Consider the following 21,382-nt stretch of genomic DNA (forward strand, 5'->3'; position numbering starts at 1 on the left):
GATCCGGATGTTGTATTTACAAGAGCCGAGTCCGAGAGATTAAGGTTTTGTTTACAACAACAACAACAACAACAACAACAACAACAACAACAACAACGCCGAGCTCTATGAGCAGCGTTCGCTTCGCGAGTCGCTGCTAAAAGCATATGTGACTGCTACATTGTGTGACTGTGGAAATACTGCAGCCGCTTTATAATTGCTAGTGCCCGTACATTTTGTAGACCCTCCGGCCGCCGAGCCAAATGTGACTTTGGCCTTACCTCGTGTTTTCACCTTCATTTGTGATGTTTGTTTTTTTAATCATCTTGTGTTTTAATTAATAACAAAAAAAGCAATCCGATCACGTGGTGTGACGGACTGTCGGGCAAGGATTGAATTTCACAGCAAAACCAGTTGTAATTTGGAATATCCATGATTACGTCAGCCCGATGCATTTGATGAAAGTGATTGTGGTTCTGCGGGCATCATGTTTGATGAGCTGCCCTGGGGGCAGCGCTCTCGCAGAGTGCGTGAGCGATCGGAACCCAGGCCAGAGCACAAGCCTGTGTGGACCTTTGGATGTGGTGATTGTACCAGTTTACATACAATACACCGCCACCGAAGGTCATTTAGGCCTACTCATCTTATTTTACCTTAAACATGGGGAATTTTAGTTTAAAGTGTCTTGAAAGTGGGTTTTCTTTGGGTCCACGAACGGATTAATTCACTCCATTATTTCTTATTGGGAAAATATTTTTGGAATCCAAACTTTTTGCAATCCAAACAGCCTCCTGGAACGAATTAAATTGGGATTCTGGGGGCACCACGGTATAGGCAAACACCTATAGTCCGATCTCTAGCGGTAGCGCAAGGTGGACGCACGGTCAACGCAGACTGCCACGGATGCCATACGTAGGTGCACGGCGGGCGTAGGGGAACCGTGCGTCGACTCTGCGTTGTCCGCAGGTAGTCACACAGACCGCAAGGCCACCGTACGGCGACCGTGGAAATAGTGTGGCCGCCGTAATTTTTTGGGGGTTGGGAAAATTAATTTTTCATTGAGAAGAGCTTACGGCAGCCACACGAATAACTCAAGCCCACCGTACGCCCTACGTACGGTCGACGTGGAACACATCTACGTCATAGCTTGGCTTGTCGAATTGCTACAGCGAACGTAGAAATGAAAAAAGTTATAACTCCGTGCTATAATTCCACGGCGACCCTACGGCCTGTAAAATATAGCCAAACGGCGTAGGGCCTCCCTGAGGCCACCTCAGTTTCTCTGTGGCCGCCGCACATTTCTGTCAATTCAGAGGGCGTACGGCCGCCGTATCCTCGCCGTAGAGCAAATGTGACCTTGGCCTAACACCGACTGCACGGATAGTCAAACAATTTCCTTTGGAGCCGAACAGCCGAGTTCCTTAGAGATTATGGCATGTGCAGGACGGGAGGCAGTGAAGCACGTACCAGAGGCATTCACCAGGACGGTAGCACAAGGGTTTATACTCGAACTCACAATAAATAGACAGACACAAGCAACTTTAATAAATCATGGTTTAATGAACATAAAGCAAGTGTTTATAATGGAAATTAATCAAAATGTGACAATAAAAATGTAAGTTAAATTAAAGCCAAAGGTTGAGACGTCTCCACACAGTTACAAAAACAGACAAGGGGAAAGATAAAACAAAAGGGAATCCATCTCATTATTCTGGCACTGAGCTTTATGCCCAGAGATGATCTTTTATGAGCTTTGGGGGTGAACCACCTCGTCCTGTGCGGGAAGCTCGCAAAATGGCGCCAAGCAGCTCTCTGGTCGGGAAACGTACAGGAGGAAATTTGGATGGTGATATTCAACACTAGGACTCAGAAACTGCTGGGCAGCTTCTTTTCACAGTCGCAGTTGCCAACGCCGCTCCTCTGCAAAATGGCACAGTCTTCTTCCCCGATGGCACAACACGAGGCTCTGAAGCACAGTCTCACATTACTCAGCCGAAGAGTCAATGTCGAGCATCTTGCTCCATCATGCGTGCAAATTCACACAAACAAACAACAGGATTCACGCTGCCTTTTCCGCCATGTCGAGGGTAGCCAGCAAGAGCCTCTGTCTCAATCGCGTTCCTCCCAGAACCTCCCTTCACGCTCCTGTTTGTGTCTGCACCACCAATTATGCCTCAATCCTCGTCTCTATACCAGGTCTGTTCACCGAAATGGCCCGCCTTCCTCCTCTAACACACAACGGGATCATGCTGAGTTATTGCTGAGAGAAGCGCTCTTCTTCTCTTCTCAGAAACGTACATGCTCCGTGACTCAGCCGAACAGTAATGGGTAGCATCTTGCTCCGGCACGTGAGCAAATGCACACAGCACGAACACAAGAATCGCACAGCCTTCTTCGTCATGTCAAGGAGAAGCAACTGTAATGCCCTTCTCTTCCAACCACCATCTCATCACTCGCTTCTCTCCCGCACATTCTGACATCCACCGACCAATCATAAGCCTCAGGGCATGGCTTGTTGGCATGAAGCAGAGAAGGTGGGGTTTCTGCCTGCTCGGAACATGGGGCTCTGCTGGTGTTGTTGTTATAAGAACATAATTCCTTTATTTCCGATTTTGTAAATGCAAAAACATAGGAAAAGGTCACAGGGGGCAATCAGATATTGGGAGAAATTCGTCTTAAACCCTACCTCATTAACACAGCACTGCTTACTGTGTGGTCACACATAATAATCTTAAGCTGACCATTTTTCCAACTTTATTTACATCGAGATGTCTCCTGCTCGTCCACGGACCTTGCTACACCATATAATCCAACCTTTGCTCTGAAATTCCTCTATCTACCCCACAACCGCAACACAATATAGTTATAAATGAGCAGGGAAACAAACTTAATGTGAATATGTGGGAAAAATACACACCCAGACATCAAACGCAGGTCCTTTGGTTAACCATACCAGTGCTCTGCCATCTGAGCTATCTGCACAGCCCATGGGCTGGATGGCAGAGCACTGGTATGATTCACCAGAGGACCTGGGTGGCTTTGCTGGCATTGCCCAACAAAGCCAGGTACCTTTGCTAGTAAGTTACATCGCAGACTGCAATGAAATGTGCTCTAAATGTGGGAAGTTTGATACATGGCCAATTTACATTATTCAGCCATGCAATGCTCTGAGATATGGGAAAATGACAATGAAACAGCTACATTGTAACATGATTCATTGCAAATATTTTTCTTAGAAGTAACCATTAATCATTATAAGCTACAATCCTGTAAAGCAGGCCTTTTTGCATGCATGTTGCATCAAATGTGATGAGGTCTACTATTGTGTTATGTCTGTGGGGTAGATGGAAGAATCGATTACAATGTCAAAACAAACAGCAGTCATTCAATTGCCAGGAAGTCTTGGGATTGGCTAGAACTTCGACAAATGCATGATGCGAACTGTCCCTAACGAAACTTAACGGTGTTTTAACCACAGCACTCTCAACGCCTCTGAGGAACAGAACTAGTTTTATTTGTTCTTCAAATGTCACACTTTTAAAAAAGAATTTAAATTTGAATTATTTTATTGCTCAGTGTGCTACTTCTTTTTTTTTTTTTCCAATATGAATCCTGAGCTGCAAATCTTACAACATGTACATATATATATATATATATATATACATATATATATATATATATATATATATATATATATATATATATATATATATATACACACACACACACACACACACACACACACACACACACACACACACACACACACACACACACACACACACATATACAGTGCCATCAGAAAGTATTCGATTTTATTGTGACAATTTTTTTGTCACCAATCTCCACAAAATGCCCAATAAATGACAAAGTGAAAACATGTTTTTAAGAAATTTTTATAAATTAAGAAAAATGTAAAGCTGAAATATCTTGCGCCAATAAGTATTGAACCCCTTTGATATGGAACTCCAAATTGAGCACAGGTGCAACAAATTTGCTTCGATCATCCTTGAGATACCTCGACAACTTGATTGAAGTCCATCTGTAGCCAAGTCAATTGACTGGACATAAATAAGAAAGAAACACACCTTTCTATACAAGGTCCCACAGTTGTCAGTGCATGTCAGAGCAGAAACTCTTCCATGTAATCCAATGAACTGTCCATATAATTCTGAAATAGAACTGTGAGGAGGCATAGATCTGGGTGGGGGGGGGGGGTATAAATCAATTTCTAGAGTGTTGAAAGTTTCCAAGAGCACAATGAACACCAACATTAGGAAATGGAAAGAATATGGAACTATCCAGACTCTTCCTAGATCTGGCATTCTGACCAAATTGAGCCACGGAGCAAGAAGCTCCTTGGTCAGGGAGGTTAACAAGAACCCAATGACCACTTTGACAGATCTACAGACTTCCTTGGCTGAGATGTGAGAACCTGCCAGAAGGACAACAATCTCTGCAGCACTTCACAAATCTAGGCTTTATGGGAGAGTGGCTAGATGGAAGCCACTCCTGAAAAAAGGCACATGATTGCAAGCCTGGAGTTTGCGAACAGGCACATGAAAGACTCTGGGAGCATGAGGCAAAAGATTCTGTGGTCCGATGAGACAAAAAAATTTGAACTCTTTGGCCTGAATGCAATGCGCTATGTCTGGCGGAAACCGAGCGCAGCTCATCACCCATCTGGCACCATCCCTACTGTGAAGCATGGTGGTGGCAGCATCATGCTATGAGGATGCTTTTCAAGTCAGGGATTTTTACACTTGTAAGTAGAGAAAGAACAATGAATGGAGCTCAACACAGGCAACTCCTTGAGAAGAACCTGCTTCCGAGTGCAAAAGACCTAAGACTGTGGTGAAGATTTACGTTACAACACGACAATGACACCAAAGCAAAAGCAACACTGGAGTGGCTTCGGAACAAGAACGTGAAAGTCCTTCAGTGCCCCAACCAAAGCCCTGACTTGAATCCCATTGAGACTTGAAGATTGCCATTTCACCAACGCCCCTCCTCCCCATCCAACTTGACAGAGATTGAGCAAATCTGCAAGAAAGAATTGGAGAAAAATCCCAAAACCTAGATGTGCAAAGCTAATACAGACATACCCAAGAGGACTCAAAGCTGTAATCACTGCCAAAGTAGCTTCTACAAAGGAATGACTCAGGGGGTTGAACATGTATTGATTGAAGCAAGACTTTTCAGCTTTTCATTTTTAATTCATTTATAAAAAATTCTAAAAACATGTTTTCACGTTGTCGTTATGGGGTACTTGTTGTCGATCGCTGAAAAAAGTATAAAATTTAATCCATTTTAAATTCAGGCTGTAACACAACAAAACGTGACAAAAGTTGAGCGGTGTGAATACTTTCTGAAGGCACTATATAAGATGTGTGGTTGGGAGTATTGAAACGCTTCAAAACATGTTTTCCTCCAACCTCAATAAATCAAGAGATTCGAAGTTTCAGTCAACAACACAAATACTGTGCATCCATTGAGTTTCATCAGGAGTGAAATCTCCATTATCTCTCTTCCATACAAACAGCACATGGGGGTGGAGGGGGGGGCAAGTTGGACAACCAATCACAAAGCTGCATCACCTTACCCAGTCGCACCGAGCTGTCCCTGGACTCTGTGTCCTTTTCTTCTGGCAAAGTGGAGAGTTTGCTGTGAAACCTCGACTCAGATTCTGCAAATGGTCCAGACGGCATCAGCCCACGTGTCCTAAAAATCTGCTCCTCTGTTCGAGTCACCCTCTCATTTGCTTAAGTTCATGTGCCATCTGCTTGGAAATAAGCAAACATTCCAACTCTACATAAAAATGGTGCAAAAACAGATCCCTACAACAACAGACCAATCAGCCTTCTCCCAATCATCAGCAAGGTGATGGAATCCATCATCGCTTCAGACATTAAATCCTTCCTCTTCTCCAATGGCTTGATTTCCAATTATCTATTTGGTTTCAGACCAGGTCACTCGACCCTGGATATGCTGTTTCTGCTCTCCCAACAATGGATGGAGGTCCTCAATGCCAGATGGAATCAGAGCCATCTCCCGAGACATATTGTGTGCTTTTGACACAGTCTGGCACCCTGCCCTGCTCACCAAACTCTCTTCTGATGGTATCCAAGGCCATCTCCACTCATGGCTCACAGACTTCCTCTCCTGTCACAGCCAATGTGTGGCCCTAAATGCAGTTCTCATCCCCTCTTCTTGTGCAGGCTGGAGTTCCTCATGGCAGTGTTCTGGGCCCTGTTCTATTTCTGGTTTTCATCAATGATCTCTCCGACTCCATGGAAAATCCTCTTTATCTCTTTGCTGATGACTCCACCCTCTGCCGTATCATCTGTCATCCCTCAGACCGGCAAGCAGCAGCTTCTTCGCTCTCTGCAGATCTGGGTAAAATCGCAAACTGGTCCAACACGTGGAATATGTTTTTCAATCCTGACAAATCTCACTCTCACGATGGCTATGCGAAAGGCTGTTGGGAACCCCCCCCCCCCCATCTACCTTCTCAACAATCCTGTGGAAGAAGTCCTTTCATTCAAGCTTCTGGGTATCACTATCTGCCATGATCTTCCCTTGGTAAGCCACATTTCAAACCTGGCCTCCAAAGCCAGTCGCTGACTGGGAATCCTCCATCATGCAAAGTCCTTCCTCGGCCCACCTGAGCTCCTGACCACATACAAAGCTTTTGTCTGCAGCCTGATGGAATACAGCTCTCCCTGCTGGGCTGGTGCTCCTGCCTCTCAACATTTTCGGCTTCACGCTGTGGACACCAAGGCATTTAGGATAATTGGTATCTCCTACAGTGAGGCCAAGTTTTTGGGCCTCTCACTCTCTTACTGCAGGCAGGTCGGTGGTTTTTCTGTCTTCTGCTGTCTCCTTTCCAGTCTTGCCCCCCCTGCTCTGTCTGTGATATGTCCCCCCTCCCCCCCATATTTCCACAGGGTGCTCAAGGTCCGCCAATAACTCCCTTCTGGCAAACTACCAAAATCACGAATCACTGCTCACTTTCATTCCTCTTTTTTCTCGCCTTCGGAATAAACTCCCACACTCTATTCAATCCCATTCTTCCCTCCAAGTCTTCAAAATAGCTGTTCACCACCACCTCCAATGTCCCCCCCATCCAAAACCACGATCTTTTCTACCCCATTAATCCACCCCAAACCCACCTCCTTCAAATTCTCTGCATTCTTTCCCGAAAGTTCCCTGTCATGTAAAGTCCTGAAAGTCCCTGCATTGCCCATCTTGTATACCCCGTGTTCCCAGACACATCCCTCTCCCTTCCACTGATCTCCTAATGTCTCTGTTCCACACTGTTTTGTCCTTACCTCTCTCGCCCCCCCCCCCCTTTGTCATGTGTAGTGTTTTAGCTCCCATACAAGCCTCGACAATGAATACAAAAAAAAAATTTGTCTCATAACTGCCAGCCAATCATTACTGAGGGTTAACCAGCCAATGGAAAGTGTGTGTGCCACAGTCTCTGTGACTCTTGGGAAGTGTGTTATTTTTTAAACGGGAGGTGTATTTAATTTAAATACTGTTCAGTAAAACCTGCATAAAGGAACACACACACACACAAGTCTAAACAAATGACAAACTCACCCAAGCAGAAAGAGAAGAACATGGAGGATCGGTGAAGAGTTGAACTCATGATAAAACACTTCTCCTGGAAGAATAACATAGTCGAGTTATTAACAATCGATTTGGTATTCATCATCCTTGAAAACCACTTCACAAAACATAATCGATTTTCAATTTTGCAGCTCATCATTTTGCATCACTATGGTGAGCATCATTCATACCTGCATTTTGGAGGCTGGTCTAGCCTACTGTGTAAGCATCCTGGGTAATTGTAAATGAATAGGGATAATAAAGAATGATAACATGAATCTATAATAACAAAAGAGAGTGTGTGTGTGTGTGTGTGTGTGTGTGTGTGTGTGTGTATGTGTGTGGTGTGTCAGTCAGTGTGTCTCCTCCATAACTCCAAAAACATTAAACTTAGCAGCCCGGAACTTTGCATATCCGTACTATGGGAACTCCAAGGGAGTGCAGGAATGAAAACTGGGTGTTTGGGTAAAGTTAAACACACCTTTCGAAGATAAATAATGGCCTTATTAAATTAAAACAAAAATAGGCTGTATCCTTGGTCAGCCCACGTTCACCTCTCAGGGGTCTTCATTGGCTGAATCCACCATTTGTTTCAGCCCCCTAAAAATTGCCTTGCCTTGGAACAGGTTGCATCGGTTTCTGTATGATAGAGCTTCATACCTACGAATCGCTGGATACATCACTGATCTTCGTACCAGTGAATTGCTGCATACATCGTGAATCGCTTGTCAAGACAGCCGTTCCTTATCAACTGCTGTTTGTAAGCCATGGTTGCGATGCAGTCACCAGTGGTGTAACTTACCTTTTTTAATGACAGCACACATCGTTTTTAAAATAAAATTACAAATTGAGGTGATAAAGAAAACAAAGTACAGATATAAACATGTGTTCCATTGGCTTAGTCAAATCTGACAAAAGTTTAAAACAGTGTTTCTCAACCTTTTTTGTCCCACGCCCCACTTTGATTTTCCAAAAAATCGTTCGCCCCACCATGATTGGAGACACTACAGTATATACTACATACATATTCAAAAGGCTTTATTAAAACTTTAGTGCAAATTTTATTCAATTGCTACTCACTTCAATGGGAGCCCTGCCCTTGAAGCTGGCTGCAGATTTGTTTGATTCGAGGAACCAATTTTGTCAGTTTCAGCCTTAAATCACCACGTTTCGTGATTTCCAGTCGATTTCTCTGAGCTTGCAGCAAATCGGTAACAACACTAAATCCACATTCGACTAAATAATTAAGATGATGGAAAATTTATCAATACTTCCCTTGCCACAGTAGTCGAGTTTGGGTATTTCTTTTTGCTCTCCTCAGACAGCCACATCATGGTTCCTTTGATCTTTAAAAGAGTTTTCACAGACTCATCTTGTTGTAACTCGCATAACTCCTCTTGGTATTGCTCTGATACTTCAGATAAATCCACCAGAAATGGCTGAATCAACGAAGAAGGGAACTCATAGCAAAGCTATGAAAGCGATCGTATATTGATTCATTAATTCTGAATCCTCATGCCCCACCAAAATATTCCCACGCCCCACCTTGAGAAACACTGGTTTAAAATGTAAACTTCGCCTCGGAGAGTTCCAATTCCCAATTTAATACTTTTATTCCGCCATTTTGACACCATTTTAGTTCCTTGCAGCTCATCACGATGCCATGATTGTATTTTCCTGCTTTCCAGGTTTATTTCCTGGTTGGGTTCCTTAAAGGGAACCCCATACTGACCAACACACCAGTAAATACTGGAGGGAGGGGAAGGGAGAGGTATATTGCCTAATGTGGAAAATCATTAAAAAAAAAACATGTAGTGTAAAGTAATTTTCGAAAATGTGTCACTGCGTCTGATATAAATATCAGAAATTTGTAAATTTCCGCTTATATTCTGCTATTTGGTGTCAAATAATTTTATTTCTGGGAGTCCGAAGGGAGGGGAAGGGGAGGGGTAGGAGTCTGGAGGGAGGGAGGGGAAGGAGTAGCATGGGAGTTTGAAGGGAGGAGTGAGGGAAGGAGTGGAAGAAGAGAGGGGGAGGTGGAGGGAGAGGAAGGGGTGTGGTAGAAGTACAGAGGGGGAGGGGGTGAGGAGGTGGAAGGAGGGAAGGGGGTAGTATGGGAGGAGGGAGGAGAATGGGTAGTGAGGGAGTCTGGAGGGAGGGGATGGGGTGGGAGGAGGCAGGGTAGGGGTGGAATGAAGGAGGGAAAGAGCTGGGTGGAGTTTGGAGGGGTTGGGAGGAGGGAGGGGAAGGGTTGAGGTGGGAGTCTCAAAGGAGGGGTTGGGTCGGAGGAGACAGGGGAGAGGTTTGGGATGAGGGAGGGGAGAGGGTAACGGGTGGGGTGGGAGCGGAGAGGGTGGGTGTGTGATGGGAGGATAGACCTGACATTATCCAGCAACGCCGGGTATCTTTGCTTGTAAGTTACATCGTAGACTGCAATGAAATGTGCTTTAAATGTCAGAAGTTTGATACATGGCCAATTTACATTATTCAACCCTGCAATGCTCTGAGATATGGGAAAATGACAAAGAAACAGCAACATTGTAACATGATTAATTCGAAATATTTTTTCTTAGAAGTAACCATTATTCATTATAAGCTACAATCCTGTAAAGCAGGCCTTTTTGCATTTATGTTGCATCAAATGTTATGAGGTCTACCATTGTGTTATGTTTGTGGGGTAGATGTAAGAAATTCAAAATAAAGAGAGGATTGTATTGCAAAGCATGGTCTGTGGACGAGTTGGACACATCTCAATGTAAATTAAGTAGGGAAAACTGAGCTTAAGTTGTTATGTGTCACTACATGAGGAATGTTGCTGTGTTAACTTGGTAGGGCTTAACTTAAGGCTAGTTCCCCCCAGTATGTAATTTACCTCTGTGACCTTTTCGTACGTTTTTACATTTAGAAAGGTGGCTATAAAAAGGAACCACGTTCTTCCAACAACAACAATAACAACCGAACCAAACGTTTCTGAGAAGGCAAAAACCACGCCTTCCCGGCTTGGTACCGGCAGGTCACGCCCCCTAGGCTTATAATTGGTCGTTGTGCCATAAGATGGAGGATGATAGTGTGGAGACTGTGGTCAGAACACATAGGACCTCTCTGGCTTCTCCTCGACACGGTCAAGAAGGCTGCACATTTCTCATTGTTCGTGCTGTGTGAATTTGTTCACATACTGAAATAAGATGCTAGCCATTGACTGTTTGGCTGGGTCATGAAGTTTGTATGCTTTGAAGTGAGTGAAGAAGAGAAGAAGAGCACATCTGTTGGCCTTATATTGGAGCCTTGGCAATCACCTTGTTGTGTGATCAAGGAGAAAGGTGGTGCCCTATGCTACGAGTGGCGGTGGGCCTGGTGTTGAGAGAGGAGCGGGGTCGGCATATTCGATCATGAGAAGAAATTGTATGGTGGTTCGAGGGGCCCGGCATTGAAGACCATCTGTGTGAATTACCTCACGTACGTGACTGGGAGGAGCGACTTGGCACCATTTTGCTGTGTGTTTCCCGCGTGATGACTATGCGGTTTGACGACTGCGAGGCTCCTAAAAGGCCATCTCTGGACACAAGCTGAATACTGCCATAAAGCCGGTCAAACCTTGACGATTTAGCCAGCATATGCCGACGTATGAAAAATTTGTCTAAAACGCTGGAACACGTCGAATACGTTATGGGTAAGTTTTGTATATGTTAAGAGCACGCTGGCATACATCGTAGTACGCTGGCATACGTCGTAGTATGCCGAGCTCATCGACAAATTTTAACATGCTCAAAATTTTTCGACGTATGCCAGCATATGACTCACACGTTCCACATACGCTGGCCATAAGTTGAAGGCACGTTACGCGATCGTTGACACACGTCACTTGTAAGTTACTCATAAGTCGAAACACATCGAGGTAATGTTTATCGTCAGTGTTCCAGACTCCATGGTTTTTTTTTTTCTTTTCTTTTTTTCTTCAGTATGACGGTGATGTTGACACTTCGATTTCTAGTGTGGTTATAATGTAATATAATTAATAGGCTGCCACTCAACGATTTAAATCATAACCGCACTAGAAATCAAAGTGTCAACATCACCGTCATGCCTCAGAAAAAAAAAAAAAACCATGGAGTCTGGAGCACTGATGGGTTCCTCCTGTGTGAAGCCCATTTTTATATACCAATTCCCCTAAACGCTGCCAATACGCCATTATACAGTAGCTGTAAGTTAGTAACACGTTCAGTAAGTTCTGTGGTCATCCGGAAGATGTCAAATACATCTACATACGTCAATATGCGTCGGAGATACATTACACATAGGTTCAAAGCACATTACTCATAGGTAAGAAATAAGTTTTGGGTACGCTAAACATTACTTCGACGTGTTTCGACTTATGAGTAACTTACAAGTAACGTGTGTCGACATGTGTCAACGGTCGCATAACGTGCCTACAACTTATGGCCAGCGTATGCGGAACGTGTGAGTCATACGCTGGCATACGTCGAAAAATTTTCAGCATGCTTAAAATTTGTCGACGTACTCGGCGTATGATGACGTATACCAGCGTGCTTTTAACGTATACAAAACTTACCCATCACGTATTCGACGTGTGCCAGCGTATTCGCCAAATTTTTCATAAGTCGGCATACGCTGGCTAAAACGTCAAGGTGTGACAGCGGCTTGACACTTCGATGTCTAGTGCGGTTATGATTTGAATCGTCGAGCCGCAGCCTTTTAATAGGCTACGCCAAGTGATTGTCGGCGATACGCTGCCGCACTATGCATATGTTAGAGTATCGTTGGGCATAGGTTGTGAACGCTGACAACAAGCTAAGCATTCGTTGGTGTAAGTGATCTATATGTTATCGAAACGTTCTGTGTACGTTACTAATACGTTATGCATATGTCCAACTCGTTATGAATACGCCCAAAACTGGAAAAAAAACATCAATAGTTCAGCGTACGCCAGCGTTTTACATACATTTTGATATGTTGCCATACGCTGGCTAAAACGTCAAGGTGTGGCAGCGGCTTAAAGGGGGGATTTTCTTTTATTTTTTATCTTTCCCCTTGTCTGTTTTTGTGACTGAGTGGAGACGTCTCAAATTAGGATTTCGTTTTACCTCATGTTTCATTTTCACCCTCAAATTATTGTTATTACTCGTAGTTTTATGCTCATTAAACCATCATTTGTTCAATTTATGCCTGGTGTTGGCTTTATGGTTAGGGTGGTGGGCTTAGGATCCCAGGATCCTGAGTTCAAATCGTGCACAGCTGTTGAATTAATACCAGGTGGGGTTGACTCTGCATGTCATCTTTCTGCGGTTGGCAAAATGAGTGCCAGCTTGCTGGTACTCTGTCTCAGAGTGGCGATCCATCCAGGATTGTGTGCAATAGCCAAGGAGACTGCTTAGGCAGCACCAACGCTCTGTACAGAGTATGGTCCCAATGGAGGGATGGACGGCTGTTCAATTTACTTATGTTTGTTTGTTCATTGCGGGTTCGAGGATAAATTCGTGTGCTTCCGTCTGGTATGTGCCTTCTCCAAGGATCTCGGCTGTTCGCCTCCAAGTCGAACTGTTTGGCTATCCGTCCAGGTTGGTGTTCACCTGACTGAACACAACAACTGGGTCAGGAGTGGAATATAACCGAACCGGCTGGACATGACAATATTTAGCAAAATTACACACATATTTGAAAGCCATAGCCTGGTTAAAAATATTTATAGCTATGTTTAAGCTTGCTCATATGTAAGAAATCTATTGGTCTGTTTGACTAATTTCTCAGAGAGAACCCTGGCAACGTTTGTATTCTTCTTTGCCGGCTTGAACTTTTTAATTCCTATATTTAAATATAGTAAAACCTCACCTATCCGGATCCTGGAGCCATTACTTGGACAACGCAAATATGGATAAAAAATATATTCATCATGTACAAATGTGGCAAACATGAACCTCTGTAAGCCACTAATGACAGATACATCACTTATGAGTGTTGAAATTGGGATTTATTTCATTTCAAAAATAAATTAAAGTTAGAGGTCTGTTGTTTCAAATAACATATTTGTTCTCTCAAAATAAAAACATCACGAGACAGGTTCTTCCTCAGCCAAATAAGGTCCCACTTCTTCTTTTTTCGTATGCAGCACAAGGCTGTGAGTAGCATCATTGGCTGATGGTGCAGATGTGATGCTAATACAGCACCCTCTGTAGGTTCGGGCAGGAATTTGGCCAGGGTACCGGCGATAGTGCACCTCCTCTTAATGAAGGGTCCTGTTGGATCTTTTCGTCCACAAACCAATGCTGGCAGACAGGGCGCCCGGTTTAACGTCGATCCGAGGGACCGCACACAAATTGATGCCTTGCCCTACCTGTGAGACACCACGATGATAGTTTGTAGATGGGCCAAGATTCAAATCCAGGCCAGATGGCTCAGAGGTGAGTGTGCATACATAGGCTCGGCTCTCCTGTCAGCGCAAATTCCTACTGTACTTTTGGTAGTGCTATTTAAATAACACAAAAAACAATGTGCAAAGCAGAATTTAGCAAGAAATCCGGCAAAGTGAATAAGATACTTTTCTTCATGTTATAACACACTGATTAAAGAGAGATTGTGGCGGTCTGCACAATTGCAATACTAACAATAAAGATGCAATGCTATGTATGATTTATGTGCACTATCCTACCAACCCTCACTCGTTTTCATGATTGAAAATTGCCCACACATCCATCCAACTTGCAGAAGCATTAACATTGACAAAAGACATGGCATAAGTAGTCAGTGAACAGTCTCATCACTTATTTTCTGGAGCATCGAGGAGAAAAGTTAATGAATTTACAAGAAAGAATGATTATCTTTTGTCAGAGAACGGCACCTCCAACAGGACACTTTTAGCGATCACAGAAATGCACAAATCAACTGTGAGGAAAGGGTCATGAATTAGAAGACAACTTCCATCACCAACCCTGACCATTGATCAGCTGGAAGGTGATTGAAAACCACGTGAAGAGGAAAGAAAATCGTGAGAATTATTTACACAGAACAAAGATAACCTCTTTTGACACAGCAAACCTTTGTGGTGGGGCGAGTAAGCTTGGGAAGTTACTGGGATATTAAGAAAGCGTTAAATGTAATTTATATAACCTTCCATTTCAAATCGCACCAGAGGAGAGCAGCTGCACTAAAAGCCTTTCATTTGTGCAGTCAATACATGTTGGTACATTCTACAGGAAAACAAACGGGCATTCAGGGGCTTAGGTTTGACGACGGGATCTGTGGAACGTCTTGGATGTTCAGTTATGTGCTCAATGACAGTGAAAACAAAATCAGAAATAACTAAATGACACTATTCAAGGATAATGGATAATCCCACCTTCAGTTAATTTAAAACTGTGATCCGATGTTAGATCAGAATTTCAACTGCAATCATGGCAGGTCGGGGCCCGACAAAGTATCAATGCTTGTCATACATAGTGAAGAAAATTGTGTCATGGCATTTGTCAGATAGTGCATGTATGTATTAGTATATATATATATATATATATATATATATATATATATATATATATATATATATATATATATATATATATATATATATATGTAGATATAGTTACGATTGTGGGGGTAGATGGAGGAATTTAGTCCAGAATATAGCATTGTGTAGAGTTGCTTGGTCCTTGGGCATGTAGAAGGCATCTCGATGTAACGAAGTAGGGAGGTCAGGTCAGGTATGGGAGCATGTGCCAGAACAGCGCGTCGCTGCATCCACTTTCCGCCGGTACTCCAGGGGCCTCCGTCTGGCCATCCCCCAGGCAGATGCCAGGCCCATCCCCATCTCCTTGAGATGATGGTCAACCTGCTGCAACCATGAGGCACGTGGTCGGCCCACTGGCCTCCTCCACTCATGAGACTCCCTTGCTGAGAGAATCTGGTGAGCAGGATCAGCGTCAGGAAAACGAGCCACATGTCCATACAGCCGCAGCTGACGCTCACGGACTATGCAGGTAACAAATCTCATCAGAGTCTCTCTCAGCAACCGCTCGTTGGACACAAAATCTGACCAGCGATAGCCAAGGATTCTTCGAAGAGACCTGGTACCAAAGGAATTAAGTCTCCGTCTCAGATCCTTGGTCAAAGTCCAAGTCTCGCACCCATAGAGCAAGACTGGAAGCACCAAGGACCTGAAGACTCGGACTTTCGTCCTCCCGCACAGGTACCGGCAGCACCACACCCCATGATCCAGTGAATCCATAACTCCCCAGGCCCGACCCAGACGTCTATTGACCTCCGGCTCACAACCTGCGGAGACATGAATATCACTGCCAAGGTAAGTGAATCTATCCACGACCTCAACATCCTCACCACAAACAGACACAGACAGGGCAGCAGCATCCAAGATGTCACCGAAAGCCTGGATCTTAGTTTGACCCAAGAAATCCGTAATCCCAACGGCTCCGACTCCTCATTCAGCACCTCGAGGGCCCCCAAGAGGATGTCTAAAGTCTCCGCAAAGATGACTGCATCATCTGCAAAATCAAGGTCCGAGATCTTGACATTGCCAAACGATGCACCGCAACTTGATCTCTCTGACATCCTCCCAAAAATCCAGTCCATACAAGTGCTGAAAAGTGTGGGGGCAAGTACACATCCCTGACGAACTCCAGTAACAACTGGAAATAAGTCAGAGATGGTACCACCACACTTCACAGAACTCTCAGTACCAGAGTAGAGTTTGGACATCAGATCGATCAGTTTTGGTGGCACCCCACGAAGACCAAGAATCCTCCAGAGGACATCCCGATTCACTGAATCGAACGCTTTACAGAGATCAACATAGGCTGCAAGCAGCCCCTGCCGAAACTCTCGTCTGCGTTCGGTGAGGACACGAAGTGCAAGGATACGGTCACTCGTTGACCTCTTTGGTGTAAAGCCTGACTGCTCTGGATGCTGGTGCTCAAGCAGATGGTGGCGAACCCTATCAAGAATTATCCGAGCAAAGACCTTGCCCGGCACTGAGAGCAGCGTCACCCCTCGGTAGTTGTTGCAGTCTTGGCGATCACCCTTCCCTTTCCAGAGAGGGACAACAAGGCCCCTCTTCCAGTCAGTTGGGATGATGCCTGTGTTCCAGGCAGAGCACAAAACTGCATGCAACGACACGAGTGCAGCATTTCCACCAGCCTTGAGAAGTTCAGCATGGATGCCACAGATCCCTGGAGCTTTGCCCCGTTTCAACTGGTTCACCGCAGCCCGTGTTTCCACAAGCGATGGTGGACCACAGTTGATTCGAGGGTCAGCAACAGGGATTGTAACACCCTTGACGTCCAACTCGACAGCTGGGGGATCAGCCTGGTACAACCGCTCAAAGTAACCGGCCCAGCGGGCCTTCACTTCAGACTCCTCTGTCAAGAGCCTACCACTCTCTGCTCGAACTGCAGTGCTCCGAGGGATGGGCTTGGATGAACGTAATGTGCGAATTCCCCTGTAAGCGGGACGAGAATCACCTGTCCACAGGTGATGCTCTACCCCCTCACAGATTCCTCACACATTGGCCTCCTTGTCCACCCTCAGTGCACGTACAGTTTTACGCCTCAGCTCCCTGAACAGCTCAGCTCTGCCATTCAGCCTGGCCCTGCGACTCTGGTCAATGGTATCCAGTGTCCCTTGAGAGACAAAATTCTTCTTTGCCCTGCGGTGAACTCCAAGGCATCCACCGGCAACATCAAGGACGGTGGTCTTGAAGGTGCTCCACAACTCTTCAGGACCCCCCAAAGCACCCAGACCCCCCAAGTGTCCACTCAGCCTGTTCGCAAACTCCTCAGCTACTCTCTCATCCCTGAGCTTGGCAACATCCAGCCTAGGCTGGGATGGTACCATTCTCCAGGATTTAAGGTGCAGCTTTAGAGTTGCTACAACAAGCCTGTGGTCAGTATTGAGGAACTGAGCTCTCCGGTAGACCCTGCAGTTCTGGATCATCCTCCAACGACTGTGTCTTTGGAGTAGGGAAGTGTATATATATATATATATATATATATATATATATATATATATATATATATATATATATATATATATATATATATATATATATATATAGGGAACCCGTGAGCTTAAGTATTATGTGTCACCACACGGGGGGTGGTGCGCTGTTACTTCGCCTTGGGAGTAAGAATAAGCTCCCCAGAATGTGATTGCCCTCTGTGATTTTTCTCGATGTTTTTATATTTCAAGATCGGCAATAATGGTGTGTAACACATCCCTAAAACCACAAGCGGGCAGAAAGCTCCACCTTATTCAGATATTTACAAAGACAAGTATTTACAAAGGACAATAATTCAGATATAATAAAAATCATAAGATCAATTAAACCTATAATTTAGGCACTGCTGCACACAGACTTAAATGCAGACAAGGGGAAACAAAATAAAAGCAAATCCTTCCCTTATTCTGACACTTAGCTTGGTCCAGAGATGGCATTTATGGAACGTGGGATCGAGGCGCTTCAATTTGCACATGCAGACATGTGCCAAATGGCACCAAGTCACTCTCTCGCAGCGGGAACATTTGTCTGGCAATTCATGAGCAGTATTCAACACCAAGGCTCAGAGACCCCATGTAGCTTAGAATGGCACCATCCCCTTAATTGACATACAGGAGGCTTTGAGGCCCATCACATACTGTAAGACGAACGAAGAGTCGATGGCCAGCATCCCGCTTCACCACGCGAGCCAAATCACCTCAGCACAAACACAAGAATCTTGCCGTCTTCTTCATGCACCGAGGGAAAGCCAGCCGTAAAGCACTGTTCTTGAGGGCCATCTCCGAGCTTCGTTCTTTCTCGAGCGCGTGTGTCCCTCATTTCACACTCATGCGTTCCTCCTTGCTAAGAGCTGCTTCCCCGTCCTCTCTGACCGCCTGCCTACCTCGCCCTCTTCTTCTTCCTCTCACTCACATCACGCCCATCAATCATCAGCCTCGAGGGTGTGACTTCGCCCGCCATTACCCTTGGAGGCAGGGTTTCTTCCTCCTTGGTCATGCAGCTCAGTTGTAATGGTGGTTATGGTTACAAAAACATAATTCTGTCATTGCTGGTTCCGAATACAAAAACATAGGGAAAAGTCATGGGGGTGGGGGGGCAATTACATACTGGGGGAACTTATTCTTAATCCCTGTCTAATTGACACCGCACCACCCCCTGTGTGGTGACACACAACACTTAAGCTCACAGTTTCCCAACTTAATTACATTGAGATTTCTCCAAAAGGTCTACAGACCAAAAAATACTTCAATCCTAACTTTCCTATGAAATTCCTCCATCGACCCCCATAACCATAACTATATATATATATATATATATATATATATATATATATATATATATATATATATATATATATATATATATATATACATCTTCTTCTTCTTCTTTCGGCTCGCTCCCGTTAGGGGTCGCCACAGCGGATCAACCGTCTCCATTTCGCTCTATCCTCCACATCTTCCATTGACACTCCAACCACCCGCATGTCTGCCCTCAACGTATCCATGAACCTCTTCTTTGGCCTTCCTCTTCTCCTCCTGCCTGGCGGCTCCATCTTCAACATCCTTCTCCCGATATACTCCGCTTCCCTCCTGTGCACATGTCCAAACCATCTCAATCTCGCCTCTCTCACTTTGTCTCCAAACCGTCCTACCTGCGCTGTCCCTCTAATACACTCATTCCTTATCCTGTCTATCCTCGTCACTCCCAACGAGAATCGCAGCATCTTTAACTCTGCCACCTCCAGCTCCGCTTCCTGTCTTTTTGTTAGTGCCACCGCCTCCAAACCATAAAACAGAGCTGGTCTCACGACCGTCTTATATACTTTCCCCTTCACTCTTGCAGCTACCCTTCTGTCACAAATCACTCCTGCAACTCTTCTCCACCCACTCCATCCTGCCTGCACTCTCTTTTTCACTTCTCTCCCATACTCTCCGTTACTTTGGACAGTTGATCCCAAGTATTTAAACCCATCCACCTTCCCCACCTCAACTCCTTGCAACCGCACCATACCACCACCCTCCCTCTCATTTACGCACATGTACTCCGTCTTACTCTGACTATCACTCCCCTTCTCTCCAGTGCGTACCTCCACCTCTCGAGGCTCGCCTCAGCCTGCTCCCTACTCTCCCCACAGACCATGATGTCATCCGCGAACATCATAGTCCATGGGGACTCCAGTCTGATCTCGTCCGTCAACCTGTCCATCACCATTGCAAACAGGAAAGGGCTCAGAGTCGATCCTTGGTGAAATCCCACTTTTACCTTAAACTGGTCCGTCATTCCCACTACACACCTCACCGCTGTCACACTGTCCTCATACATATCCTGCACGATCCTCACATACTTCTCCACCACTCCCGACTTCCTCATACAATGCCACAACTCCTCTCTTGGCACCCTATCATAAGCTTTCTCTAAATCCACAAACACACAATGTAACTCCTTCTGGCCTTCCCTATACTTCTCCATCAACATTCTCAAAGCAAACATCGCATCAGTGGTGCTCTTTCCTGGCATAAACCCATATTGCTGCTCACAGATCGTCACCTCTCCTCTCAACCTAGATTCCACTACTCTTTCCCACAACTTCATGGTGTGGCTTAACAACTTTATCCCTCTGTAATTTCCACAGCTCTGCTTGTCACCCTTATTCTTGAAAATCGGAACCAGTACACTTTATCTCCACTCCTCCGGCATCCTCTCACTTTCCAAGACTTCATTAAACAATCTGGTTAACAACCCCACTGCCATCTCTCCGAAGCAATTCCATGCCTCCACTGGTATACCATCTGGGCCAACCGCCTTTCCACTTCATCTTCTTCATAGCAGTCCTCACTTCATCCTTACTGATCCACCCCACTTCCAGATTCACTATCTCCACCTCTTCCAACCTTCTCTCTCTCATTTTCTTCATTCATCAGCTCCTCAAAGTACTCCATCCACCTTCTCAACACACTCTCCTCGCTCGTCAGCACGTTCCCATTTGCGTCCTTTATCACCCTAACCAGCAGCACATCCTTCCCAGCTCGGTCCCTCTGTCTTGCCAATCGGTATAAATCCTTTTCCCCTTCTTTTGTATCCAACTTCTCATACAGCTCGTCATATGCCTTTTCTTGGCCTTTGCCACCTCTCTTTTTGCCTTTCGTCGCCACTCCTTGTACTCCTGCCTATTTTCTTCATCTCTCTGACTATCCCACTTCTTTTTTGCCAACCCCTTCTTCCTTGTACTTTCCTGCACTTCCTCATTCTACCAGCAAGTCTCCTTATCTTATACCAAGTCACACCAAGTACCTTCCTAGCTATCTCCCTCACAACTTCTGCTGTCGTTGCCCAATCATCCCACCCATCTTTACCACCATCCAACGCCTGTCTCACCTCCTCCCTAAATTTCACGCAACAGTCTTCCTCCTTCAGCTTCCACCATCTGGTCCTTGGTTCAGCCCTCACTCTCTTCCTCAACCTCACCTCTAAAGTCATCCTACAGACCACCAATCGATGCTATCGAGCTACACTCTCCCCTGCCACCACCTTACAGTCACTCATCTCTTTCAGGTTGCATCTCCTGCTTAAGATGTAATCCACCTGTGTGCACTTTCCTCCACTCTTGTATGTCACCCTGTGTTCCTCCTTCTTCTTGAAATACGTATTTACCACTGCTATTTCCATTATTTTTGCAAACTCTACCACCATTTGCCCTTCCACATTTCTCTTGTTGAGACTGTACCTACCCATCACCTCCTCATCCTCTTTATTCCCTTCCCCAACATGCCC

General features: G+C 45.0%; 1 protein-coding gene across 4 annotated transcripts in view; it reads right to left on the minus strand.

The window, feature by feature from the left end:
* The window catches only part of LOC147026226 (NIPA-like protein 3), an 89,885-nt gene that overhangs the window by 20,020 nt on the left and 48,483 nt on the right, over positions 1-21,382 (minus strand). The window contains exons 9-10 of one of the 4 annotated variants that reach the window (XR_015058172.1): positions 7,585-7,648; positions 5,582-5,665 (exon numbers count right to left, since the gene is read on the minus strand). The exons of 1 other annotated variant lie outside the window; for it this stretch is intronic. Coding sequence is in view for 1 of the 3 variants with exons in the window: in XM_085881427.1 (XP_085737553.1) it covers positions 7,585-7,648 (64 nt within the window). In the remaining 2 variants the exon portion in view is untranslated. Of the gene's footprint in view, positions 1-5,581; positions 5,759-7,584; positions 7,649-21,382 lie in introns of all 4 variants that reach the window. 2 more of the 4 variants (XR_015058171.1, XM_085881427.1) reach the window with 2 other exon arrangements.

Source organism: Eptatretus burgeri, chromosome 5 (assembly GCF_056783735.1).
Source record: "Eptatretus burgeri isolate ZD-2024b chromosome 5, Ebu_testis_v1, whole genome shotgun sequence".
Classification (NCBI taxonomy): domain Eukaryota; kingdom Metazoa; phylum Chordata; class Myxini; order Myxiniformes; family Myxinidae; genus Eptatretus; species Eptatretus burgeri.